Source organism: Equus asinus, chromosome 17 (assembly GCF_041296235.1).
Source record: "Equus asinus isolate D_3611 breed Donkey chromosome 17, EquAss-T2T_v2, whole genome shotgun sequence".
Taxonomy (NCBI): domain Eukaryota; kingdom Metazoa; phylum Chordata; class Mammalia; order Perissodactyla; family Equidae; genus Equus; species Equus asinus.
In genome coordinates, this window is record NC_091806.1 from 33,691,374 (window position 1) to 33,718,659 (window position 27,286).

Genomic DNA, 27,286 nt, shown 5'->3' on the forward strand with positions numbered 1-27,286 from the left:
GCAGGCAAGCTAAACCACCTGGAGCCATGCAGACACAAACCACATAAATGATTTCTACTTAGTTTGCTTTGATTCATGTACACTTGGGTCAGTTGACAACTACCATCAAGCTATGATGAGCTTTGATGTCGAGAAAGATTTTTGTTTCATTTGCGCTATGGTTTTATGAGTGTCAAAATTTTTCTGTTTACTCTTAAATAGACTGTTGCTAATATAATTTATCAGCTATTTATCCCAGATGCATTACATTCAATGAAAACATTTTGAAAGTATAAACTCTCATGCACAACATCCCTGAAACAACAACATAATTGATCAATTTGGTGAAAATAAGTCAAACTTTTGATCAAATAATTGTACTAAAATTCTTCACTTTCTTACTAACATTCTGGTAACAAAGGCAGCCATGACTAAATGTATTCTATGTAGCTCATCATTCACAGAAAACTGTGAGGAGTTGTGGATTGTTTCACTTGTTCATGAGAAAATTGATCCTAAAAGTGTATGATTTTATAATTTGGTAAGCTAGAGGAAAAGAAAAAAAACATTCTGAATATACTCACTCTCTCTGGTTAATTTTTTGCGTGTGTTCACCATCTGCCAAGGCAGTTTGTAGAAGAAAAAATGATTGATGTAAATTTTGGTTGGAGATATTACTGTGGGGATACAGCTAACCAAAACTCCTTCTAAATATGATCTACTAAGGACATGACAATTTGCAATTTTGTGCAGGATATAAAATCAGGTTAAGAAAGCCAGGAATGTTGCTGAATGACGAACAACATAGTAAAGAAGGATAAAAGAAACAGTCCCACCAACACTACCTGTTCATCTGGTGGGTCATCTCTAATACCTGGGTCACCAGTGCTAGTGTCTCCAGACCCATAGGGTCTTCAAAGATGACAATGGATGGTTATTTGGAGTATTTCAAAAGACGAATAGAATTGTATGTGAAAACTTTGTCATATCATCATGAAATGACCAGCTTGGCTTTTGCTGCTACTCAGAAATTATGAATCAAAGTTATATACTGAAATAGAAGCCAAATTAATAATTATGCAAAAGCACAATCCCCAAGGGAAAATTAAATTAAAAAGATTCATGGAATAGATAAAGTTGGGAAACAGACAAATATGTTTTACCTTAGTTAAGTCCCCTGTAATTCACAATTTAATATTTTGATTGAGTGCTCAATTATTAACTTCTGTAGTGTGTAGGCTTTATAGACATTATCTCATTGGATTCTAGATGATTCTATTGTCCCCAATTTATAAGTAACAAACAGAAATTAACAGATTTCAAGATCATATACTTAAGAATTTGAGAACTAGAACTGAACATCCACTCCTCACCAGAGTAATACCTAATATTTTTGTTTTGAAGTTATTATTTTGATTGAGGGTCAGGGAAATTGGGTAAGGAAAAAGAGAACCTGAGAAAGGGCCCTAAGTGGAGGGTGCATAAATGAGGGAGAGGGAAGAATTCGAGAATGAAAGAGACTGAGGACCATAACCCTTGCTCCACAAATGTCCTACTGGAATTATTACACGGCTATTGAAATAGCACAGAATTCACTGTTTTCTGTAAATCTTGTCCTCTCATCTTGACATAGATCCCCCAGGAAGACAGAGTTCTTGCCAAAGGGTGAAGTCACTTATTTATTATCCATAGGAATTTTCCAGGCGGACCAGATTGCATTCAAAGATGAGTGATTTGGGCCATGAAATTGGCTGTCCACTCAGAGCCAAAGAGATGCCCACCACTGGGGTTCCTCTTAATGTGTTGTTAGGTGAGAGATGAAAGGAGAAGACAATTATAGGGAGAAAACCCTCCAGATACCTGCTCTCTGGAGTTATGGTGATCACGGAGTTTTTTCTGTGCTAATTTCATGCCCCACTTTGCCATGTCCCTTCAGATTCAATTCAGCACTTCCCCATGGTCCTCTTATGGTCTCAAGATTGACGTAGCTTTTTTTTTTTTTTTAACAACCTAGGAGTCATTTGAGTAGGAAAGGACATAGTGATAACATAGTCTAATATCATCAATTTCCAGGTGAGGATTTGAAGCCAATTGATCTAAAGGATTGGTCCAAGGTGACACAACTGGCTGGCAATAGAGCCTAATAATAAGTTAGGTATGGGGACACTTCCTTGTTTACAAAACTCTTTGATTTCAGATAGATACATACATACATATTCTCAAATATTTGACCTGAATCAATCATCTTAGCAGGTCCATGAGGCAGATATGGCATGATTTCCTATGCATAGGTGAGGAAATCAAGGCAATAAGGAATATGATAAAACTAATTCGTATCAGAGTCATGACTTATTGTGATTAATGCCTTGGGCACTGTTATCAGCCAATCTGGGTGGAATTCCAGGTTTCCACTTACTGGTTGAGCAAATTAACCTCTCGAAGCCGCAGCATTATCACCTATTAAATGGGGCTGATCATAGTTGCTACTTCACAGAGTAGCTTTTTATAGAATCAAATTAGATAATGCTTATAAATCACTTATCAGAATGTGAAGTACACAGCATGTCTTCTATTAAGAATAGGCTTAATTTATGTGTTCTGAATTGGAATTCCTTTCAACATATTATGCTGCATTATTAAGCATTCATTAAGAATATCTATTTAAGATCATTCCCACAAACTTGTTTGTCTTTTTTGGTTTAGATGGAACTCATCTACCTTGCTGTTACTAGGGATACAGAGATGTTTTTGGAATGTCTCATTCTTTGTTTCATCTACTTCAGCTATCATTAATTCTAGAGAGAGGAGTGGGTGGGGCAATGAGTTAATTATTTAACTCTTGCTAATAGGTTAGTAGTCATATATCCCCCTGGTAAGAACTGTAATAATTTAATCTTTTAAATTGAACAGGCCCTCAAGATGGTTTTAAAAATACAACATCAAAGTGTAGAATTTGGGTGCCATGGATAAGCAATGGAGGACATCTTTATGTCACTAAGAACCATTTGTGCTCCACACATGACACTTCATGAGATTCAAGATGGATTGTTGCTACACTGAGAAGAATGTGGCAGACCACAATACGCCCAAAGGTTCTATCTGTAAAAGGGGAATAATTCCTCATCAACCAACTGCACGTGTTAATAGAAAAGAATCACTTCTATGCAATGTAACCGTATGAAGTTGAAAGTATTGTATAAATACTAATATAATACATATGAAGATTAGTACTTAAACTCTTTCCTGAAAAAAATATTTCTTCTTAAATTTTCTTTAAGTTCTTTTGGTTGGACTCTGAGTTTCCATGGTACCCTCAAGTCTGGTGTCTCTGCTGCTCCCTGGTCAAACTTAAGGCCTGGGAATCTCTGAGAGGCTCAGAGCACTGGGACTTAGACCCTGTCGCCCACACTCACGATGAAAGCCTTCATTTCTGAGGTCTTATATGGTCTCTGGGAAGCTACCTTGGAGTATGCTCCAGGCCACCTATGCCCAGAAGTTGATGACTTTGACTTCTTTCTAGTCTCTGAGAATCTCCCCAACTCTTGACGTGAAAAGTGCCCCTTCTATCTACCATTCCTTTCTCCAATTTTTTTTTCATAATTCACTTCACAAGGACACTCAAGGAGTAGGATAGAGGGAATAAGATTATTTGAGAATAAAGCTAGATTATCTTTCTCCTTCTTCTCTCCTCTCATCTCCTCTTTCTCTTTCTCTCTCTGACTTTTTCTCTCTTTCCATTTCTCTTTTTTCTGTGTCCCTCCCTCTCACACCCTCTGCCTTTGGGATGAAATTATAAAAGTATTCATTTTAAAATTACTCTTAATTTTCACATCTTTAATTTTATACATGATTTTGTTTTATTGTAATCAAAACATAAATAAATACCTAGTTAAAAATAAATAAAAGACATTTTAAGAATTGTAGAGGAAAGACCTATTTGAGTGGCTTCCTAGGTCTTCTCATTTATCTACATATAATATCAATCAGAACTTCTAATCTCGAAACACTGTTTTACCTGCCTAGGTCTAATCATGGAAAAAGACCTTTTAAACTGAATTCAATGTTGCTGACACTGCATTAGGCAGATCACTTGGTGGTGGCAGCTAAACATAATGGCATTAAGACATGAGAAGCCAAGTTTTCACTTCTTCTCTCTACCTAGCTTTCTTGTAACCTATAAAGGTCACTTGCATATTTTTACCCTTGTCTTCCTTATGGAGGAAATAATACTTGCTCAAATATTATTCTTACTGAGATAAATATGTTGCCTTCTTTACTACCCTCATCAAGGCCTCTTTGATCTCCTTGTTCCTCAGACTATAGATAAAAGGGTTTAACATTGGGATGAGGATAACATAGAACACTGACAGAACCTTGTTCTGCTTTTTGGAGTAGCTAGAGCTAGGCTGCAGGTACACAGAGAAGCCCATGCCATAGAAGATTGTCACAACAGCCAGGTGGGAGGCACAGGTATTGAAAGCCTTGGCACTACCTTTTATGGAGGATATTTTCAGGATGGAAGTTGCAATAAAACCATAGGATAAGAGGATGAAAGGAAGGAAGTGAATCCAACAAAAATAGATTCCAGAAAAAGAATCATTTGGCTCATAAAGGGATTGGAGCAAGACAAGGAAATAATCTGGGTTATGTCACAGAAGAAATTTGGAATGATATTGTGCCCACAAAAGTAGAGATGAAAGCAAGAAACTGTTTGAATTAAGCTACCAAGGAAACCACTCCCATAGGCTCCAGCAACCATCTTCTGACAGAGGTCAGGATCCATGATGGCTGAGTACTGCAGAGGCCTACCAATAGCAACATATCTGTCATAGGCCATTTCGGCCAACAGGCAGCACTCAGCCTGCGCCATCCAGGACCCAACAAAATATGGGTGGCACAAGCAATGAACGAAATTGTTTTTTCATCTTTTAAGAAGTCTGAAAGCATCCTTGGGCTGATGGAAGAAGAATAGCAGATGTCTATAAATGACAGGAAACTGAGAAAAAAGTACATAGGTGTGTGCAGGTGGGAGTCCATCCTGATAAGGAGGATGAGACCAAGGATCCAGATTATGGTCAGAAGGTAGATCCCTAGGAAGATTGGAAAGAGGATAAGTTGCAGCTCTTTTTCATCTGACAGTCCCAGGAGAACAAACATGGCCACAGAAGTATGATTTCTATCCTCTTTCATGGACCTGCTCAGTACTATCTGCTGAGAAAAAGATGAGAGAAGGAAATGTTTTCATCCTCAAAAAGCAAAAGAAGACACTATTTTTTTCCAGTGATGCTACTGAGTGTGTATACATCTTCAATCATGAATGTCAAGTTAATCTGTGTTTCATGTATAATCAAGAAACTTCACTAAAAACTTCTCTTAGTTAAATATTGTCATTCTCTTTGGGGACAAAAGACAGTAAACAGGCACCATTAGTACATTATCTACTAAAATGTCTTGATTTCATGTTTTTCTGTTCCAGATTTTAAAAATATAGGAGGGGTCAGCCCGGTGGTGCAGCGGTTAAGTTTGCACATTAAGCTTCAGTGGCCCAGGGTTCGCCAGTTCAGATCCCAGGTGTGGACACGGCAGCGTTTGGCAAAAGCCATGCTGTGGTAGGCGTCCCACGTATAAAGCGGAGGAAGATAGGCATGGATGTTAGCTCAGGGCCAGTCTTCCTCAGCAAAAAAAAGGAGGATTGGCAGTAGTTAGCTCAGGGCTAATCTTCCTCAAAAAAAATAGGAGACTTAGACATATAGTAAACCAGAAAAACACTGTCATCTCTCTATATGGTGAAACAGAACGATTCTGCCAAGGCGTGGCTCTGACATTTATTCGGTGATTGAAGAAGCCACTGAATCCTGTGAGCCTCATACGTCAAATAAGGATGATGAAATACATGCTCTTTAAAATCTCCTTGAGAACTAATGTTCGATTAATCTGTAATCAGGGAGTGTGGACATTTCTATAGCTGTCTTTCTGCATTCATACAGCCTTGAAAGATATAAGAATAATGCAATGGGATGGTGGGACAAGTCACACACCAAGAAGCAGCTTGGAAATGGATGTGACTTACTCTTATTAACTATGCTAAGAAAGATACTGAGAAATTAGGTAAGAAAGATTGAAAGAGCCATTATGCTCTTTTCCTCAGAGGTGTATTTTTCTTTCCTCAGTATAGAAATACTTATGAGTTAAATTATCTAGGACAGTGATTTCTGATCTTCTTTGAGTCAGAGATATTTTTGAAACTCTTTTGGAAATTCTGGACCATCTACCAAGCAAACTGCAGCTACTTACCGCCTTTGCACATGGTTTTGTTAGATTCTCAGTCACCCTCCATTCTATTCATGGTTCCTAGGTTAAAGACTTCTCCTACAAAATAAACTGACTTTAACTCATGTAAAGGTTAGGATGCTTAGGCAGTGGATATGGGGATTAGGAAACTGAGGCAGGATTTCTGGAAGTTCTTCCTCCTTTTCTCTTTGGAGCCAGTCCAGGGAAAGTAAGCACTAAGTCCTCAGGCCAAATGGTAAATAACCAAAATAATGTTTTTGCCTTAGGTACTGAATGCCCTCTTCAAGATGCTGTAGTTGTCATCTCTCCAGATGGTCATAGAACAACTACCAACACAAACACATTTTTATTTAGATGAACTCAAACTAGAAAGAAAATAATAGAAAGCTGTGAAAGGTAGAAAATAGATGCCAAATACAGCCTAAGAGTTGTATATGGTTAAAAGTAGAAGTCTTAGAGATTTCCCTGGAAGTAGGCTGTGACATTAATGGAATAAACTGCGTTTGTGAACTACAAATATTTGTCAGCATTAGCTACCCAGAGTGTCTTTCTTTTCCCCAACTATTTCTCAGCCTCCTAATTCCAAAAATGAATGAAAAGAGAAAATACCCATAGAAGCATAAGACTATAGCCTGAGAAGTAAGGTGGACAGTTTCATTCCCCAAAATCAGAACAATCATTGCTTCATAGTCCCTTGAACATGTTTTGAAAACAGTTGATTTATGCACTGTTTTGAAAATAATTCTGAAGGAATGAAGTTATTAATTAGAGAAGAAATTTAAGATTAGTAGTCAATACGGGAGGAGAAATGGTAACAGACAGATATGTGTAATTCATCCCAGACTTAGATGTGGTTATGTCCACAGTAAGACTGAATGGGGAGAGAATTTTGCGAGAACAGAGGAGACAATCACATTCTTCATTATCGTTACCATCATCATCATGACCAATAATCATGACAACAAAAAGATTTATTAAGCAACTGCAATATATACTGTTCTTCTTGCAATCACGGAGACATTCACAGCTTCCTCTAACGTTCATTCAATCAATATGGTAGCCTAAGTCTGGTGTGCTCCTACTAAACAAAGCTAATACTCTTAACATTGTCTCTAGATTTCTATTAATATTTCTATTATATGCCTCTGGAACCCCAGTTAGCTGTATCTTGAATCTTCTTGCTCTACTTTCCACATCACTGAAACATCCATTGTTTGGATTCCTCTACTGTGCTCTGTTTAATTTTTAAAGATCTCTATTCCAGTATATTAGTTCTCTCATAAATTGTGCTTGTGGGCTGTTTAACTCCTCCATTGAATTTCAGATTTCAATCATAACATTTTGTTTTCTCTCTAAAGGTTTCACATTGTTCTTTATCCACATGGTCAGCTTGGAAAGTCTCATATTGTTTTATCTTACTTTCAATAATATCCTTTATTTAAACTTTTAAAATGTACTTATTGAAATAATTATTAGCTAATAATATAAATACATAGTTTTCCAAATTGCACTCCATAGTTTGATATTGTTTCTTACTCTTGCTCAAGTGCCTTGTTTAATTGCGTGATGAGTAATTTTTTTTATCTTAAACAATGTTCCCTTAAAATTTATCTGTGGGAAACATTGATGCTTCAGTTTAAAATGTGTTCCCTCAGAAATGATTTACATTACTTCTGTCAGATACCTTAGGGACAACACCAAGCCAGAATTCCTTTAAACAAAAATTTTGACTTGATGTTTTTTGATGTTATAATATTCACATCAAATAGACTGCATATCTACATAAGTAGATAGATAAGATTAAAAATTATCAGGGAAAGGAGTGATATCAGCATCTTAGCACTGAAAAGACATTCCTCCTTTTTCTCCTGCTTTAGTAACAATGAATTAGAAGTCATCCACAAACAAAAGTACCTTTGTGGGAGTTGTAGTATCCAGCACCAAATGCCAAGAGACCAGGAGGAATCTGCCCACCTGTGAACCAGTAACAGGCAAACAGACTTCAGTATGGGCTACAAAGCCAGCAGGATCAGTGTGAGCCTGCCCCAACCCATCTTGGTCAGGGTTGAGCAAAGGCTAGAGATGATTTGAGCGCCACCCATGAATGAGAGAGACTTTGCAGAAGGTCGCACTTCCTGAGAGAGGATTCCAGCACACAATTGGAGCTGAAGAAAAATACGAATTTGTTTACAGTGAAGACAATGAAAGGAGATTTCTCAGCACCACCTTTCCCAAGGCAACACTGCAGAAGTTAAACAATTCGTCGTGGCAAACTCTCCTGCAGGGGAAAAAGAACAGTCACTGAGTACCCAGGATACCACAGTTGTGCTAGATGCATTCAGAAACCTCTTTATCCCTAGAAGTACCTCGACTACTGAACAAGTAATCCATGACTGGAGAGAGAGAGGAGATCAGGAAAGGGATCAAAAAAACATATATCAAAGGTATTAATGAAGTATAGTTCCCTATTTCAGCAGGAAGTCCACCAAGGAGCCACTAAGAGTACCACAACAGAAGATCTCCTGACCAGATGCACGAGAAACCCCAGCCTCCCAGTCTTAAACCCACACCTCTCCCCACCCTGCCACTAGCTTCTTGTGCATATTCTTGAGAGCAGCAGTGAGAGCAAATCTCGTAAACTGAGTTCTCTCAGAAAGAGAGATCAGGGTCTCTGGGCAAGGGAGAAACCACAAACAGGAGCTCTAGAGCCACATTCTGGAAAACTAAATAGAGGTTTCCAATAGTGAGACTGGTTAGGTGGTAAGAACCAGAGAAAATACAATAGCTTAAGAATTCTACAACAAGAGGGAACGAGAAGAGTGGAACATGTGTACCCATACAAAGGCAGAGGAAAACTCACCTATAAAATCACAAAAGATGGCATACCCCATCTGAGGCAATTAGTAAAGATTTAAGGAGATGTCTGCTACTTCAAATACTAAAGCAGCAATACAAACCTACAAGAAACATGAATTATCAAGAAAATATGTCATCACCTAAAGAGAACAATAATTCTCAAAGTACAAAGCTGAAAGGCACAGAATTTTGCAACCTGGCTGATAAAGATTTTTAAAACAGCTGTTTAAAACAACCACAAGAAAACTCGGAAAAACAATTGAATGACATAAGGGAGGAAAAATGAGCAAAATGAGATATTCACCAAAGAGATAAAAATTATAAAAAGGAACCAAACAGGAATTCAGGATCTGAGGCGTTCAATGAATGAAATGAAAAATGCAATAGAGAGCATCTGCAGTAGAGTAGAGCAGATGAAAAATGAAAAAGTGAGCTACAGGACAGGGAGTTTGAAATAACCCAGTCAGTGCTGAGCAAAGAAAAAAGAATGAGAAATAACAAAGAAAGCCTACGTAATCTATGGGATTCCATCAAAACCAAATTAGAATAATAGACGTTAAAAATTAGAAAAGACAGAGAAGGTGGCAAAAATTTTATTTAAATAAATAATCCTGAGAACTTCCAAAACCTGGGAGAGATTTAAACATCTAAGTTCAGAAAGCTAACAGATAACTCCATTATCTCATGAAAAAAGAGCTTCTCCAAGACACATTATAATAATGCTATCAAAAATCAAAGATAAAGAGAGAATCCTTAAAAAAAAAGGAGAGAGAGATTATAACCTAAATATGAATCTTCACTAAGCTATCAGCAGTTTTCAAGCACACATCCTACAGGTCAGGAGAGAGTAGAATGACACAGTCAGTACTGAAAGAAAAACTGAAAGCCAAGAATACTCTATCCCACAAAGTTACACTTCAGATACGAGTATGAATAAAGACTTTCCTAGAAACACAAAAGCTGAGGCTGTTCATCACCACTAGCCTGCCTTGGAAAAAATGCTGTAAGAAGTTTTTTCAGCTGAAACGAAAAGACATTAGTCAGTGACATTAAAACATCTGAAAGTATACAACACAGTAATAAAGGGAAATACACTATCAGGCTTAAAAAGATTCTTATTCTGTACTTGGGTGGTGTGTAAACCACTTAACTATACTTTAAAATGTTAAAAGTGAAGAGTGTTAAAATAATTGTAGCTACTATGATTTGTTAAACAATACATGTGAAAAGAAATAATGGCATACACAACATAAAAGGGGAGAATAGACAGGTACGGCTTTTGTAGACTAAGTTAAGTTACTATAAGCTAAAAATGGACTGCCCTCCCTATGAGATGTTTATACAAGACTTATGGTAAGCACAAAGCAAAAACTTGGATTAGATTCACAAAACACAAAGAAAGAGAAAATAGAGCATACGACCCAAGAAAATCACCAATGTACTATGGTACACAGAAACAGAGGGGAAAAGAAACAACTAAAATAAAAACCAACCAGAAAACTATGAATAAGATTGCATTAGTAAGTCCTCAAATATCAATAATCACTCCAAATGTAAATGGATTGAATTCACCAATCAACAGGCAGAGTGCTGGATGGATTAAAAAGCAAGACCCAACTATATGCTGCCTACAAGAGACTCACTACAGCTTTAAGACACACATAGGCTCACAGTGAAGGGATGGAAAAGACACTTTATGCAAGGAGAAAGCAAAATGAAGCAGAAATAGCTACATTCATTTCAGACAAAAACACTTTAAGCCAAACACAGAAACAAGGACAAAAAAGATCACTATATAACAATACAGAGGTCAAGTCATCAAGATGATAAATGTAAATATATATGCATTCAAAATCAGAGCAATAAAGTATATTAATCAAATATGAACAGACCTGAAAAGAGATTTAGACACCATACAATAATTATAGGGATTTTAATACCCATCTTTTAGCAATGGGTAGTTCATCCAGACAGAAAATCAACAAAGGAAATGTTGGACTTAAAACACACATTAGATGAAATGGACCTAAGACATTTATAGAACATTCCATCCAATAGCAGCAGAATACATGCACTCCTCAAGTTCACACAGAATATTTCCAGAATACATCATATGATAGAACACAAAACATGTCTTACAAAGTTTAAGATTGAAATCATACCAAGTATCTCTTCTGACAACATTGATATGAAACTAGAAATAAAGAAGAAGAAAGCTGCAAAATGTATACATATGTGTAAACTAAACAACACACTCCTGAACAACCATTGAGTCAAATGAGAAATCAAACAGGAAATCAAAAAACATCTTGAAACTAACTGAAATGGAAACATAATACACCACAACCAATGGGATGCTACAAAAGCATTTCTGAGAGGGAATTTTATAGTGATAAATGCATATATTAAGCATATAGAAGAATCTCTAATAACAACCTAACGTTATGTCTCAGGGACTAAAAAAGAACAAACTAAGCCCAAAGTGAGTAGAAGGAAGGAAATAACAAAGGTCAGAGTGGAAGTAAATAAGTTACATACCAAAAAAACAATAGAATCAATCAATGAAGTTAAGAGCTAGTTTTCCATATGACAAAAAGAATTGACAAATCCTTAGACTAAGAAATAAAGTCAAAAGTCTCAAAATCAGAAACGAAATAGGAGACATTACAAGCAATACTGCAGAAATACGTAAGATTATAAGGAACTACTATGAACAATCATATGCCAACAAATTGAATAATCTAGAAGAAATGGAGAACTTCCTAGAAATATACAAGCTATCAAGAATGAATCAGGAAGACACAGAAAATTTGAATAGAACAAAGACAAATAAGGAGATTGAATCAGTAAACAAAAACCTCCTAACACAGAAACCCACAGAAGCAGATATCTTCCCTGGCAAATTATACCAAATATTTACAGAATAATTAGTGCCAATCCTTCTCAAACACTTTCAAAAACAGGAAGGAATACTTCTAATGGAATTTTAGGAGGTCAATATCACCCTGACACCAAAGCCAGATAAGGACACCACAGGAAAAAAAAAAAAAACTATAGGCCAATATCCATCCTAAATATAGATGCAAATATAGTCAGGAAATATTAGCAAATCAAATTCAACCACACAGGAAAAGGATTATATACTATGACCAACTGGGATTTATCCATGGGATGGAAGGATAGTTCAACATGCACAAATCAATAAATGTGACACACCACATTACTAGAATGAAAGATAAAAATCACATGGTCATCTCATAGATGCAGAAAAAGCATAGGATAAAATACAACATCCTTTCATGATTAAAACCCCAAAAAACTGGAAATAGAAAGACAATACCTTAACATAACAAATGCCATCAAAAACAAACCCACAGCTAATGTTATACTCAATGTGAAAAACAAACTTTTTCCTCTAACATCAGGAACAAGACAAGGGTGCTCACTCTCACCACTCTCATTCAACATAGTACTGACAGTCTTAACCAGAACAAAAAGGCTAGATAAAGAAATATGAGAAGAGGTTAAGAATGAGAGATAACATAAACCTCATAAAACTTATGAGGACCATAAATCTTACTCCATGTTGGTCTTACTGGAAGAATCACATGGATATTGGGATAACACAGAATCCACTGTTTTCTATAAATCTTGCCCTCTCACCTTGACCTAGATCCCTCAGGATAACAAGAGTTCTTGCCAAAGTTGAAATTCCTTATTCTTTTCAAAAGAATTATTCAGGTGTGCCCTATTGCACTCCAGGATGGGCGCTTTTGGCCATGACATTGGTTGTCCACTCACAGCCAAAGAGATGCCCACAACTGGAGATCCTCTTAAATGTATTATTAAGGCAGAAGTGAGAGGAGAAAAGACAATTATAGGGAGAAAACTCTCCAGGTACCTGCCTTCTGGTGTCATGGTTGTCATCAAGATGATTTCCCTGCTAATTTCACATCCCACTTTGCCATGTCCCTTCTGACTCAATTCCCCACTTCCCCATGGTCCTATTATGACCTCGTAATTATAGCTTTTCTTTTAATGAACTTAGATTTCTTTGAGCTGGAAGGGACCGAGAGAGCACCTAGTTTAATACCATCATTTTCAAGGTGAGGATTGAAGCCAGAGGTGCTAAGACATTTACCAAAGATGACACAACTGGCTAACAATACAGCTTAAAAACAATAAATTAGATATTTGGACACTTCCCTGTTCACAAATTGATTCCATTTTAAATATGCACACTTTCTCAACTCCCTGACCTGAATCAATTATCACAGCAGCCCTGGGTGGCTGACACAGCATGATTTCCTATGCATAAGTGAGGATATAGGAGCAACAAGGAATACAATGAAACTAATTCATGACAGAGTCACAGATCATTGAGGTTAATACCATGGGCACTGGTATCAGCTAATTGGGTTGAATTCCAGCTTTCCACATCCTTGCTGTGTGTTCCTGAGCAAATTAACCTCTTCAAACCTCACTATTATCACCTTAAAAATGGGGCTTATAGTATGAGCTACTTGATGGAGCAGTTCTTCATAAAATCAAATTATACAATGCTTATGAAGCACTTATCAGAGTGTGAAGTAAACAGCATGCCTTCCCTTTAAGTAGGTGCAATTTAGGGGCTGGCATGGTGCTGCAGTGGTTAAGTTCATGTGCTCCTCTTTGGCAGCCTGGGGTTTGCAGACCCAGAACCTGGGTGCAGACACACACACAGTTTATCAAGCCATGCTGTGGCAGGCATCCCACATATAAAGTAGAGGAAGATGGACACAGATGTTAGCTCAGGGCCAATCCTCCTCAGGGAAAAAGAGGAAGATTAGAGGAGGATGTTAGCTCAGGGCTAATCTTCACCAAAAAAAAAAAAAAAGTAGGTGAAATTTATGTGTTCTGAATTGGAGTTCTTTCCAATATATTATGCTGCATTACTAATTCTTCATTAAAAATATCTACTGGGGCTGGCCCTGTTTTGCAGCGGTTAAGTTCGCACATTCCACTTCAGCAGCCTGGGGTTCGCCAGTTCGGATCCCGGGTGTGGACATATGCACCACTTGGCAAGCCATGCTGTGGCAGGCATCCCACGTATAAAGTAGGGGAAGATGGGCATGAATTTAGTTCAGGGCCAGTCTTCCTCGGCAAAAAAGAGGAGGATAGGCAGCAGATGTTAGCTCAGGGCTAATCTTCCTCACAAAAGAAAAAAATATCTACTTAAGATCATTCCCACGATCTTTTGGTTTTAGTGTTTTGGTTTTTGGTTTTTTAATGGAGCTCATCTACCCTGCCATTACTAGGGATACAGAGATGTTTTAGAAAGGTCCCCATTCATGTTGGATCTACTTCAGCTAATCTTACTTCTAAGGAGAAAGGGATGGATGGGATAATGAGTTAATTATTTGATTTAACTCTTACCAATTGGTTAATAGTTATGTATTCACTCTGATAAAAACTGTGTTGTGAATATTTTCAACGAACAGATTTGTAAGATAGTTTTAAATATATAACACCTAAGGTATAGAAATTGGGCACCATGGCAAAGCAATAAATGACATGTTTCTGATCAGTAAAAACAATTTATGTTCCACATCTGATACTTAGTGAGCTTCAAGACGGATTCTTGCTACCCTGGGAAGAACAAGGCAGACCACAATATACCCAAAAGTTCTATCTGTAAAATGGGGATAATTTCCCACTTGCCAAGTGCACATAATAATAGAACAAAAATCACATCTATGCAATGTAACTAGTGAAGTGTAATATGTTGTGTATACACTACTGTAGTATGTATGAAGCTTAGTCTATAAACTCTTGTCTGAAAAATATCTCTTTTTAAAATTTTCTTTAAATTCTCTTGGTTAGACTTTGAGTCTCCATGGTACCCTCATACAGGCTGTCTCTACTGCTCGCTGATCATACTTAAGGACTTGGAATTCCTAGGGGGCTCACATCTCTGGGACTCAGACTGTGAGTCCCTAGACATAACATGACAGCCTTCGTTTCTGAGTCTTTCGCTGTCCCTGGGAAGCTACCATGGAGCATGCTTCAGGCCACCTGTGCCCAGAAATTGATGACTTTGACTTCTTTCTAGCCTCTGAGAATCTCCCCAACTCTTAACCTGAAAAGTGCCCCTCCTTTCTACTATTCCTTTCTCCCATCTGTTTTTCACAACTCACTTCATAAGGAGTTTCAAGGAGTAAGATGGAGGGAACAAAGTTATTGTGGAATAAAGACAGATCAATCTTTTCCCCTCTCCTCTTCTTTTGTCTCCTCTCCTCCCTTCCCCTTCCCTTCTCTCTGTTCACTTTTTCACTCTCTCTTTCTTTTCCCTCTGTGTGTGTGTCTCTCTCTCTATTTCTCTTTCTACCTATCTCTTTCTGTGTTCCTCTTTCTCACACTGACTTTCTCGCTCTGTGTTTGGAACTCAGATGATAAGGTATTCTTTTTTAAATTATTGTTAACTTATACATATGTGATTTTATAAGTAATTTTATTTCTATTTAAATATAAAAAGTGCTTAACAACCAAAAATAAATAAAGGACATTTTAAAAATTGTAGAGGAAAGAACCATGCATGACTTCCTAGGTCTTGTCATTTATCTACATATAATATCTATCAGAACCTCTGTTGTCCAAACATCAGATTTTATCTACCTGAGCCTAGTTATGTAAATAAGCCTTTTAAATGCAGTTCAATGCAGATGACACTGCCTCAGACAGATCACTTGGTGGTGGCAGCTAAACATAATGGCACCAGGAACCCAGAAGCCAGGTTGTCACATCTTCTCTCTACTTAGCTATTCTTGCGACATACAAAATGTTATTTACATATTCTTATCCCTCTTTTCCTTATAGGGAAAATAACACCTGCACAAATATTGTTCTTACTGAAGTAAATGTGTGGTCCTCTTTATCACCCTCTGGAAGGCCTCTTTGATCTCCTTGTTCCTCAGACTATAGATAAGAGGGTTTAACATGGGGATGAGGGTAACATAGAACACTGACAGCACCTTGTTCTGCTTCTTGGAGTGGGTAGAACTAGGATGCATGTACACCGAGAGGCCTGTGCCATAGAAGATTGCTTCTACTAACAGGTGAGAGGCACAGGTATTGAAGGCCTTGGCACTACCTTTGATAGAGGATATTTTCAGGATGGAAGCTGCAATGAAACCATAGGATAAGAGTATAACAAGGAAAGAACCAAATCCAACAAAAAAAGTTATGAGAAAAAGAATCATTTGACTGATGAAGGGATTGGAGCAAGACAAGGATATGATGTGGGTTATGTCACAGAAGAAATTTGGAATGATATTGGGCCCACAGTAGTAGAGATGAAAGCAAGGGATTATTTCAGCTAAGCTACTAAGGAAACCACTCCCATAGGCCCCAGCAATCATCTTCTGACAGAGGCCAGGAGCCATGACCGCTGAGTACTGCAGAGGCCTACCAATAGCAACATATCTGTCATAGGCCATGGCAGCCAAGAGACAGCACTCCATCAGACACATCCAGCACCCAACAAAATACTGGGTGGCACAAGCAATGAATGAAATCGTTTTTTCTTCTTTTAAGAAGTCTGAAAGCATCCTTGGGCTGGTGGAAGAAGAATAGCAGATGTCTATAAATGACAGGAAACTGAGAAAAAAGTACATAGGTGTGCGCAGGTGGGAGTCCATCCTGATTAGGATGATAAGACCCATGTTCCAGATGAGAGTCACAAGGTAGATCCCTAGGAAGATTGGAAAGAGGATAGGCTGCACACCTTTTTCATCTGAGAGTCCCAGGAGAGCAAACATGTTGACAGAGGTACGATTTCTATCCCCTTCCATGGACCTGCTTGGTGACAGCTGCTGAGAAAACGATGAGAGAAGGAAATGGTTTTATTCTCAAAAAACACAAAGAAATACTCTTCATTTCTTTCCAGTCATGCAGCTGACTAGATATACATCTTAAATCATCAATGTTGGGTTAATCTCTTTGTTCCATGTATAATCACCAAACTTAACTGAAAAATTTTCTTTCATAAGTACAGTCATTCTCTTTGGGGCAAAAGACAGTAATGAACATCATTGGTACATTATCTCCTAAAATGTCTTAATTTCATGTTTTACCATTTCAGGTTTTACAAATATATGAGAAGTGGAAATAGATTAAATTAGGAAAATACTGTCCTCCCTCTATATGGTAAAACAGAATGATTCTGTTCAGCCACGCCTGTGAAATTAATTCAGTGCTTGAAAAAACCCCTGAATCATGCTGGACCTCATAGTCAATTGAGGCTAGTAAAATAGATACTCTTTAAAATCCCTTTGGGAACTAATATTCAATTAATCTGCAGTCAGAGAGGGTAGACAATTCTATAACTGCATTTCTGGTTTCACAGAGCCTGGAGAGAAATAAGAATAATGCAATGGGATGGTAGGAAGAGTCATGCACCAAGAAATAGCTTGGAGCTCAACGTGACTTAAACTTAATGGCTCTATGAAGTCTCCTGAGAAGTTAGACAAGACCAGGTTGTAAAAGCCTGGTCATTATATGCCCATCCTTGCCGGTGCAGATTTTTATTACCTCAAATCAGAGATACTTATGAGTTAAACTGTCTAGAGCAATGATTCTGGATCATCTTTGAGTCAGTGATACTTTAAAAATCTGTTGGAAACTCTGGAACCTTTACACAGCAAATTACCACCACTTAACACCTTGCATATGGTTTTGTTGGATTCTCAATCATCCTCGATTTTATTACTGACTCCTAGGTTCGAGTCTTCTCCTATGAAGTAGAGTAACTTGAACTCATGTAAGGGTTAGAACGCTTAGGCAATGGGCATGGGGACTAAGAAACAGAGGCAGGATTTCTGGAAGTTCTTTCTCTTTTTCTCTTTGGAGCCAGTTCAAGGAAGGCAAGAACTAAGTCTTCAGGCCAAATGGTAAATAAGCAAAACAATATTTTTGCACTAGGCTCTGTATGCCCTCTTCAAGATGAAATAGCTGTCTTCTCTCTAGATGGTCGTTAGGACATGTCCCAATGCAAACACATTTTTTATTCAGATGAACCACACTAGAAATAAAATCATGGGAGCCATGAAAGGTAGAAAATAGATGTTAAATGTAGCCCAGATTTTCCATATACGGGTAAAGGTAGAAGTCTTGGAGACTTCCCTGGAGAAAGGCTATGATATTAATGGAATAAGCTATGTGTATGAACTACAAATAAATACAGCATTAGCCGTCCAGAATGTCTTCCTCCCTCCCAGCCATTTACCAGCCTCCTAGTTGCAAAAGTGAATGGAAAGAGAAAATCACCATGGAAGCATGAGGTATAGCCTGAGAAACAATGTAAAAGTGTTCATTTCCCAAAATCAGATCAATCATTGCTTCTGGGGGCACCGTTTCGAGAAGAAATCTGAAGGAATGAAGACATTAATTAGAAAAGAAAGTCAAGATGTCTGCCATCAGTACAGAAGGAGAAATGGTAGCAGACAAACTATGCATTTACCATCTCAGACTTAGGTGTGATTCTGTGCACATGGAAACTGAATGGAAGGAGAATTTTGTGAGAACAGAGCAGAAAATTGCATTCTTCATCATCAACCTAACCAATAATCATGAAAACAAAATGATTTATTGAGCAGCTACAGCATGTACTGTTCTTCTCTTTCTACTCACAGATGTATTCACAGCTTCCTCTGATGTCCATTCGTTCAACATGGTAACCATAACCCTCATATGCTGTCTACTAAACACAGATACTCCTCTGAAAATTGCCTCTACATTTCTATTATATGTCTCTGGAACCCCAATTAGATGTACACCATTGGATCTACTTGCTCTACCTGCTACATCACTGAAACATTCATTATTTGTATTGCTCTACTCTGTTCTGTTTAATTTTTACAAATCTTTCTTCCAATAAATTCATTCTATCGTAAGTTGTGCTGATTGGCTATTTAACTCACTCATTAATTTCAAATTTCAATCGCATTTTTTTTCTCTTGAGATTTTCCATTTTGTTCTTCCCAAATGGTCAGTTTTGATAGTCTCTTGTTGTTCCTTCATACTTTCCATAGCATCCTTTATTTAAATGTATTCAACATACTTATTGAAGTTATTATCTAATAATTTAAATACATATATTTGCAAATCTGATTCCATGGTTTAAGGATATTTCTGACTCTTACTAAAGGCGCCCTGTTTATTAGTAGTCTTAGTGAATTTTTTATCTTAAGTTCATATTTCTTTAAAATTTATCTGTAGGAATCATTGATGCTTGTGTTTAAAATTTGTTTCTTCAGAAATGGTTTATATCACTTCTGTCAGATTCCAGGGGTAAAATATCAATCCAGAATCCCTTGAAACAAAAATTTTGACTTGGTGTTGTTTTTTTTTTTGAAAGATTTTTTTTTCCTTTTATCTCCCCAAAGCCCCCCAGTACATAGTTGTATATTCTTAGTTGTGGGTCCTTCCAGCCGTGGCATGTGGGATACCACCTCAGCGTGGTTTGATGAGCAGTGCCATGTCTGCGCCCAGGATTCGAACCAACAAAACACTGGGCCGCCTGCAGCGGAGCGCGCGAACTTAACCACTCGGCCACAGGGCCAGCCCCTGACTTGGTGTTTTTTTGACAACACAATAGTGATAATATTTAGGCTGCAATCTACATAATTAGATGGATGAGAGTAAAAATTATAAAGACAAAGGCTGATAGCAGCATTACAGTGACTAAAGACGTCCCCCATTATTGTCCTGCTTTAGTAATAAAGAATTGGACATCCAACCATGAACAAAAGAGCCTGTGTGGAAGTTGTAGTAACCAGCACCAAATGCAAAGGGATCCAGGAGGAATCTCACCCACCTGTGCATCCAGTAATAAGCAGACAGACTTTGGTATGGGCTAGAGAGCCAGCAGGAGCCCACAAACCTGCCCCAAACCTTGGCCATGGTCAGGTAAGCCTGGAGAGTGCACACTTGGGCAGACAACTGTGAATGAGAGAGATTTTGTGTAAGGCAAGTCTTCTGGAGATGTGATTCCAGCACATTACTGGAGCAGAAAAAAGGTGTGAGTTTGGTCACAGTAAAGATAGGCAAAGGAGATTTCCTGGCACCACCAGCTTCAAGGCAACACTGCAGAAGATGAACTACTCAGCAGTGGCAAACTGTCCTGCCAGAGAAAAACAGCAGTGAGTTAGTGCCCAGGCTACTCCAGCAGGGCTGGACACAGCTGGAGAACCCGGTTCTCTCTAGAGGTATGTCGACTACAGGGGTGGATAGATCATGAGTGGAGGGAGAACTGACATTAGGTAAGAGAGAAGATACTAATATCAAAGGGAATTAGAGGGGCACAGGGGCTCAGAATTTCAGCAGGAAGTCTACCCATGAGCCTCAAGGGGTACCTCAGCAAAGGATCTCCCCTCCAGATCCACTGGAAGCCCCAACCACCCAGTGTTAAACCCATATCCCCCTACACTCTGCAACTAGCTCTTTGTGCACATTCCTGTGACAGCAAATCTGGTAAATTGAGTCATCTCAAAAAAACAGATCTGTTTTGTGGACAAGGGAGAAATCACAAACATGAGCTGGAGTGCCACCTTCTGGAAAACAAAAAAAAAGTTTCCAGTACCACCTGGTAAATGGTAACAACTAAAAACACAGTATCTTAAGAATTTGGCCACAAGAGGGAGGAAGAAGAGTGGAGCAGATGACCCCATACAAAGGCAGAGAAGACTGGAGACCCCTTACTTACACTACTCAGAAAACTTAACTTGAAATGAATTAAAGATTTAAACATCAGACCTAAAACCATAAAACACTTAGAAGAAGAAATATAGGAAAAGCTCCTTGACATCGATCTTGCAATGATTTTTTGGATTTGACACCAAAAGGACAAGCAACACAAGCAAAAATCACCAAGTGGGACTACATCAAAGTGAAAAGTTTCTACAAAGCAAAAGAAACAACTGAAAAACTGAAAGGCAACCTACAGAATGGGAGAAAACAGTTGCAATCCATATATCAGATATGAGGTTATTATTTAATACATTTAGAGAAATTTTTCAGCTCAGTAACAAATATCAAGCAACCTGATTAAAAAATAAGCAGTGGGGCTGGCCCCGTGGCCGAGTGGTTAAGTTCGAGCGCTCCGCTGCAGGCGGCCCAGTGTTTCGTCGGTTCGAATCCTGGGCGCGGACATGGCGCTGCTCGTCGGAGCACGCTGAGGCGGAGTCCCACATGCCACGGCTAGAGGAACCCACAACGAAGAATACACAACTATGTACCGGGGGGCTTTGGGGAGAAAAAGGAAAAATAAAATCTTTAAAAAAAAAATAAGCAGTGGAACTAAATTGACATCTTTTCTAAAGAAGACGTTCAATAGCCAAAAGGAACATATAAAGATGCTCAATATCATTAATCATCATGGAAATACAAATCAAAACCATGATGAGATATCAACTCACACCTGTTAGAATGGCTATCATCAAGAAGACAAGAGAGAACAAGTGTAGGCAAGGATGTGGAGATAAGGGAACCATCACACATTGTTGTGGGAATGTAAACTGGTTCAGCCACTGTGGAATAAAATATGGAGTTTCCTCAAAAAAATAGCAATAGAACTACCTTATGATCCAGCAATTGCACTGCTGGGTATATATAAATGAAATAAACAACAGATATCCCATGTTTATTGCAGCATTATTCAGAAAAGCCAAGATATGCAAACACCCTAAGTGTCCGTCAATGCATGAATGGATAAAGAAGATGTTACACACACACACACACACACACACACAATGTAATATTACTGATTCATGAGAAAGAAGGCAACCCTGCCATTTGCAGGAACATGGAAGGAACATAAAGGCATTATCCTAAGTGAGATCAGTCAGAGAAAACTGTATGATATCACTTATGTGCGGATTTTAAAAGAGCTGAACTTGTAAAAGCAAATAGAATGGTGGTTACCAGATACTAGGGGTGGGGGAATTGGAGATACATTCTGTAAGGGTACAAACTTGTAACTACCAAATACATCCTAGAGATACAATGCACGGCCTAGTGATTATAGACAACAATACTCTGTTATAAACTTCACAGTTCCTAAGAGACTACATCTTTGTTCACTGAGGTAACATTGGCTTCTAACATATAATTTTCAAATGTACATCATTACATCTCAAAATCTGTATAAGCTAGACTTTGATTGTTCCCACCTCAAAAGAAGAAACATACTTGTGTAATGTGGTAGAGGTGTTAGCTAATGCTAGGATGGTAAGCATATTGCAATATCAAATGTATGAAATCAATCTGTTCAACAATTTAAACCTTCACAATGTTATAAGTCAATTTTATCTCAAATAAATTTAAAAAAAAAGAACCAGGGAAGACTTTTTTACATTTTCTCTCTCTCTCAAACTAAAGCTGAGAAAGGTGAGCATATCACTCTCATTTTGTGTAGTTTTTTTCTAGTTTTCCCTTGAGAATATCACCCTTTGAGAGTCCCTACTTTAAGTGGCATTATGGGGGAGGAATGTTGTCTCTGGGCCATTCTCACACATTGTCTTTTTCTCCTACCCTTCATACTTTTCTCATTAAAACTCAGGCCCGGGGATGCCAGCGATTAGAAGATCCCTCCTGGGAAAATACTGGTCTCAGCCCACCACCCTGTGAGGTGTGTGCTTTTCTTTTCTTTTCTGTACCTTGATAAATTTACTTTATCAAGGTACTGATAAAGTACTGGCTTAGCCATGAAATAAAGTGTTTTAGATTGTATCTAGCATTATTGGTTTCCTTGAACATATCATCCACCATATTACCAGAAACACCTTTACAAATAATATTTCTATGAAAGAATTGGTTAATCCAAATTATCACTTTTTTTCTAAAACCCCAAACTACTAGATTTGATTAACTTTTTCTTTGCTTCTAATATGATTGAATTTTCCTGAAAATCAAGGCATGATATATTTATTGAGTGTGTTCTGTGTTCCAGGTGCTATTCTGAATATACTTTTACGTTTTACCTTATTTTAATTTTCAACAAATTTATAAGACATTTATTATTCCAATTTTACAGTTGAGGACACCATGGGTCAGAGCATTAAATAGCTCAAGGTCACACAACCCATGACGGGCAGAACTGGGATTCAAATTCAGGCAGTATAGCTCCAGAGCCACATCTTAAATATCTCCACTGAACTGCTCACTAAAATGTGTTAATTGTTACATTAATCTTATTTCTAAACAGCTATAGAGTACAGAGCAATATAGTTGGTGTTTGGATGATGTAAATGACCCAATAAGGAGCCTATGACCAGAAAGAGAGGTGAGAAAGCCCATAGAGACATAATACAAAACAAGATATGATGTATGGCGTGAGAAAGACAGAGATAAATTCTTGTGGGTGATCACCAGCTGGATGTCGGCAAGAAGTTTCAGAGTGGGGAAGGCCTAATACATGGAAATAAGCACAGAGAAAGAGGCATAATGAGGAGACAAAGGAACGCTTTCCAAGCAAGGGAACAGGACAAAACCCCAGAAAAAGGACTAAATGAAACAGAAACAAGTGACCTACTCAACAAAGAGTTCAAACAAAATCTCATAATGATGCTCACAGATGTTGGGAGAAGACTGGATGAACACAGTGAGCTCATCAGCAAAGAACTGGAAACTATAAAAAAAGAACCAATCAGAGATGAAGAATACAATACTGGAAATGAAAAATTCACTAGAGGGACTCAGTAGCAGAATAGAGGATGCAGAAGAATGGATCAGAGAGCTAGATGGAAGACTAGAGGAAATCACCCAAGCTAAACAGAAAAAAGAAAAAAGAATTAGACAGAATGAGAACAGTCTAAGGGAACTCTGGGACAATATCAAGCATGCCAACATTCGGATTATAGGTGTCCCAGAAGGAGAAGAGAGAGACAAAGGGGCAGAAATTTTATTTGAAGAAATAATAGAGGAAAATTTTCCTAACCTAAGGAAGGAAACAGACATCCAAGTACAGGAAGCACAGAGAGATCCAAACAAGAGAAGCCCAAAGAGGTCCACACCAAGACATATTATAATTAAAATGTCCAAAATTAAAGAGAAGATCCTAAAAGCAGCAAGAGAAAGGCCACAAGTGACATACAAAGGAAAGCCCATAAGGCTGTCAGCAGACTTCTCAGCCAAGACCCTGCAGGCAAGAAGAGAATGGCACAACGTATTTATAACGTGCTAGAAGGAAAAAACCTATAGCCAAGAATACTCTATCCATCAAGGTTTTCATTCAGAATGAAAGGAGAGATGAAGAGCTTCCCAGAAAAGCAAAAATTAAAAGAGTTTATCACCAAGAAACCAGTTCTAGAAGAAATGCTGAAAGCGGCTTATTTAAGTGGGAAAGCGATGACCACAAATAGAGATACTCCTCTGAAAATTGCCTCTGTATTTCTATTATATGCCTCTGGAACCCCAATTAGAATTAGGCATATGTTGAATCTTCTTGTTTTACCTTCTACACCACTGAAGCATTAATTATTTCTTTCTCTCTACTGTGTTCTGTTTAACTTTTACAGATCTCTCTCCCAGTAAATTCATTCTACCATGTTGTGCTAATTCGCTGTTTAACTCATCCATTAATTTCAAATTTCAATCATAATATTTTGTTTTCTCTCTTTAAGTTTCACTTGGTTTTTTGATCAAATGGTCAGCTTTGACAGTCTCTTATTGTTTCATCATACTTTCAATAGTATCCTTATTTAACGTATTAAACATACTTACTGAAATTACTGCTATCTAATAATTTCAATACACGGTTTGTAAGTCTGATTTCATAGTTTAATGATATGGCTGACTCTTATTCAAAGTGCCCTCTTTATTTATGTGCTTAGTTTTTTTTAATCTTAAGTTCATGTTTCTTTAAAATTTGTGGAAATCATTGATGCTGTATTTAAAATTTGTTTCTTCAAGGTATTCTGTCAGATATCTTGTGGATAACACCAAACCAGAATCTCTTTAAAAAAAAATATGACTTGCTGTGTTTTGGTGTCACAATAGTGGTAATATTTAGGCTGCATATCCACATAAGTAGATGGATGAGACTAAAACTTATAGGAGGAAGGAGTGACATCAGCATCATAATGCGAAAAGGCGTTCTCCTTTTTCTTCCACTTTCGTAACAATGAAGTGGACATCTATGAACATAAGAGCCTTTGTGGGAGTTGCAGCATACACCACTAACTTCCAAGGGACCCAGGAGGAATCTCACCCACCTGTGCATCCAGTAATAGGCAGACAGACTTTGGTATGGGCTGCAGGACCAACAGGAGCTAAGTACTTGCCTCAATCTATCTCGGCCATAGTCAGGTAAAGCCTGGACAGTGCTAACTAGAGCAGAAAATAGTGAATGAGACAGACTTTGTGGAAGCCCAGTTTCCTGAGAGTTGATTCCAGTGCACAATTGAAGCAGAAAAAAAGGTGTGATTTGGTTGCAGTGGAAACAGTGAAAGGAGCTTCCCCATTACCACCCATTTGAAGACAACACTGCACAGGTGGAACCACTCAGTAGTGGCAAACCCTCCTGTGAAGGAAAAAGAGCAGTGAGCAAGCTCCCAGCTACCACAGCAGTGCTGGACTCAGTTGGGGAACTCCTTTCTCTAAAGAGGTATGTAGACTACTGAGGTGAATAGATCGCAAGTGGAGGGTGAAGGGAAATCAAGTAAAAGGCAGACAGGAATATCAAGGGGAGTTAAAGGAGGACAGGGGCTCGGGATTTCACAGGAAGTCCACCTGTGAGGCTCTAGGAGTACCTCATCAGAGGATCTCCCCTCAAGATCCACAGGAAATCTCAACCTCCCAGTGCTCAACCCACACTTCTCCTCACTCTGCAATTGGCTCTTTGTGCACATTCCTGAGTGTAGCAGTGAGAGCAACTCTAGTAAATGGACTGCTCTCAGAAAAACAGGACCAGTCTGTGGACACGGGAGAAACCACAAACCACACTGGAATGTCACCTTCTGGAAAACAAAAAAGAGATTTCCAGTAGCCAGCCTGGTGAGAGGTATCAACTAGAGAAGAAACAGTAGCTTAAGAATTCAGCCACAAGAGGGAGTAATAAGAGGGGAGCAGGTGGCTGAGTAGTATTCCATTGCATACGTATATATATATATATATATATATATATATATATATATATACCCTATCTTCTTTATGCAATTATCAGTTGATGGGCACTTAGGTTGCTTCCATGTCTTGGCTATTGTAAATAATGCTGCAATGAACATAGGGGTGCATGGGACTTTTGGAATTGCTGACTTCAAATTCTTTGGATAGATTCCCAACAGTGGGATGTCTGGGTCATATGGTATCTCTATTTTTAAGTTTTTGAGAAATCTCCATACTGTTTTGCATAGTGGCTGCACCAGTTTGCATTCCCACCAGCAGTGTATGAGGGTTTCTTTTTCTCCACAACCTCTCCAACATATTTTAGTTTGTTTTGGTTATTTTTGCCATTCTAATGGATGTAAGGTGATATCTCAGTGTAGTTTTGATTTGCACTTCCCTGATGATCGGTGATGATGAGCATCGTTTTGTGTGCCTATTGGCCATCTGTATATCTTCTTTGGAGAAATGTCTGGATCTTCAGGGAATTATGTTAAGTGAAATAAGCCAGATAGACAAAGAGAATCTCTATATGACTCCACTTACATGTGGAAGTTAAACATGTAGACAAAGAGAACAGATTAGCGGCTATCAGGGGAAAGGGGGGGTGGGGGTGGGCACAAAGGGTGAAGTGGTCACCTACAACATGACTGACAAACAATAATGTACAACTGAAATTTCACAAGGTTGTAAACTATCATAATCTCAATAAAATTTTTTTTAAAAAAGCACCAAAAAAAAGTGGAGCAGGTGTACCCACAAAAGCAAAGAAAACTCCAGATCCCTTACTTACACTACTCACAAAACTTAACTTGAAATGACTTAAAGATTTAAACATCAGACCTAAAACTGTGGAACTCTTAGAAGAAAATTCTAGGAAAAGCTCCTTGACATTGATCTTGGGAATGATTTTTTTGGGCATGACACCAAAAGCACAAGCAGGATGAGCAAAACTCAACAAGTAAGACTACATCAAACTAAAAAGCCTCTACACAGCAAAAGAAATGATCAAAAGAATGAAAAG

The 27,286-nt window shown here is 38.1% G+C and overlaps 1 protein-coding gene across 1 annotated transcript; it reads right to left on the reverse strand.

The window, feature by feature from the left end:
• Positions 1–16,010: 16,010 nt before the first annotated feature.
• LOC139040645 (olfactory receptor 5A1-like) lies at positions 16,011–16,922 on the reverse strand. The gene has a single exon (XM_070487391.1). The coding sequence runs from the start codon at positions 16,920–16,922 to the stop codon at positions 16,011–16,013; it is 912 nt and encodes a 303-aa protein (XP_070343492.1).
• Between the last annotated feature and the right edge of the window lie 10,364 nt (positions 16,923–27,286).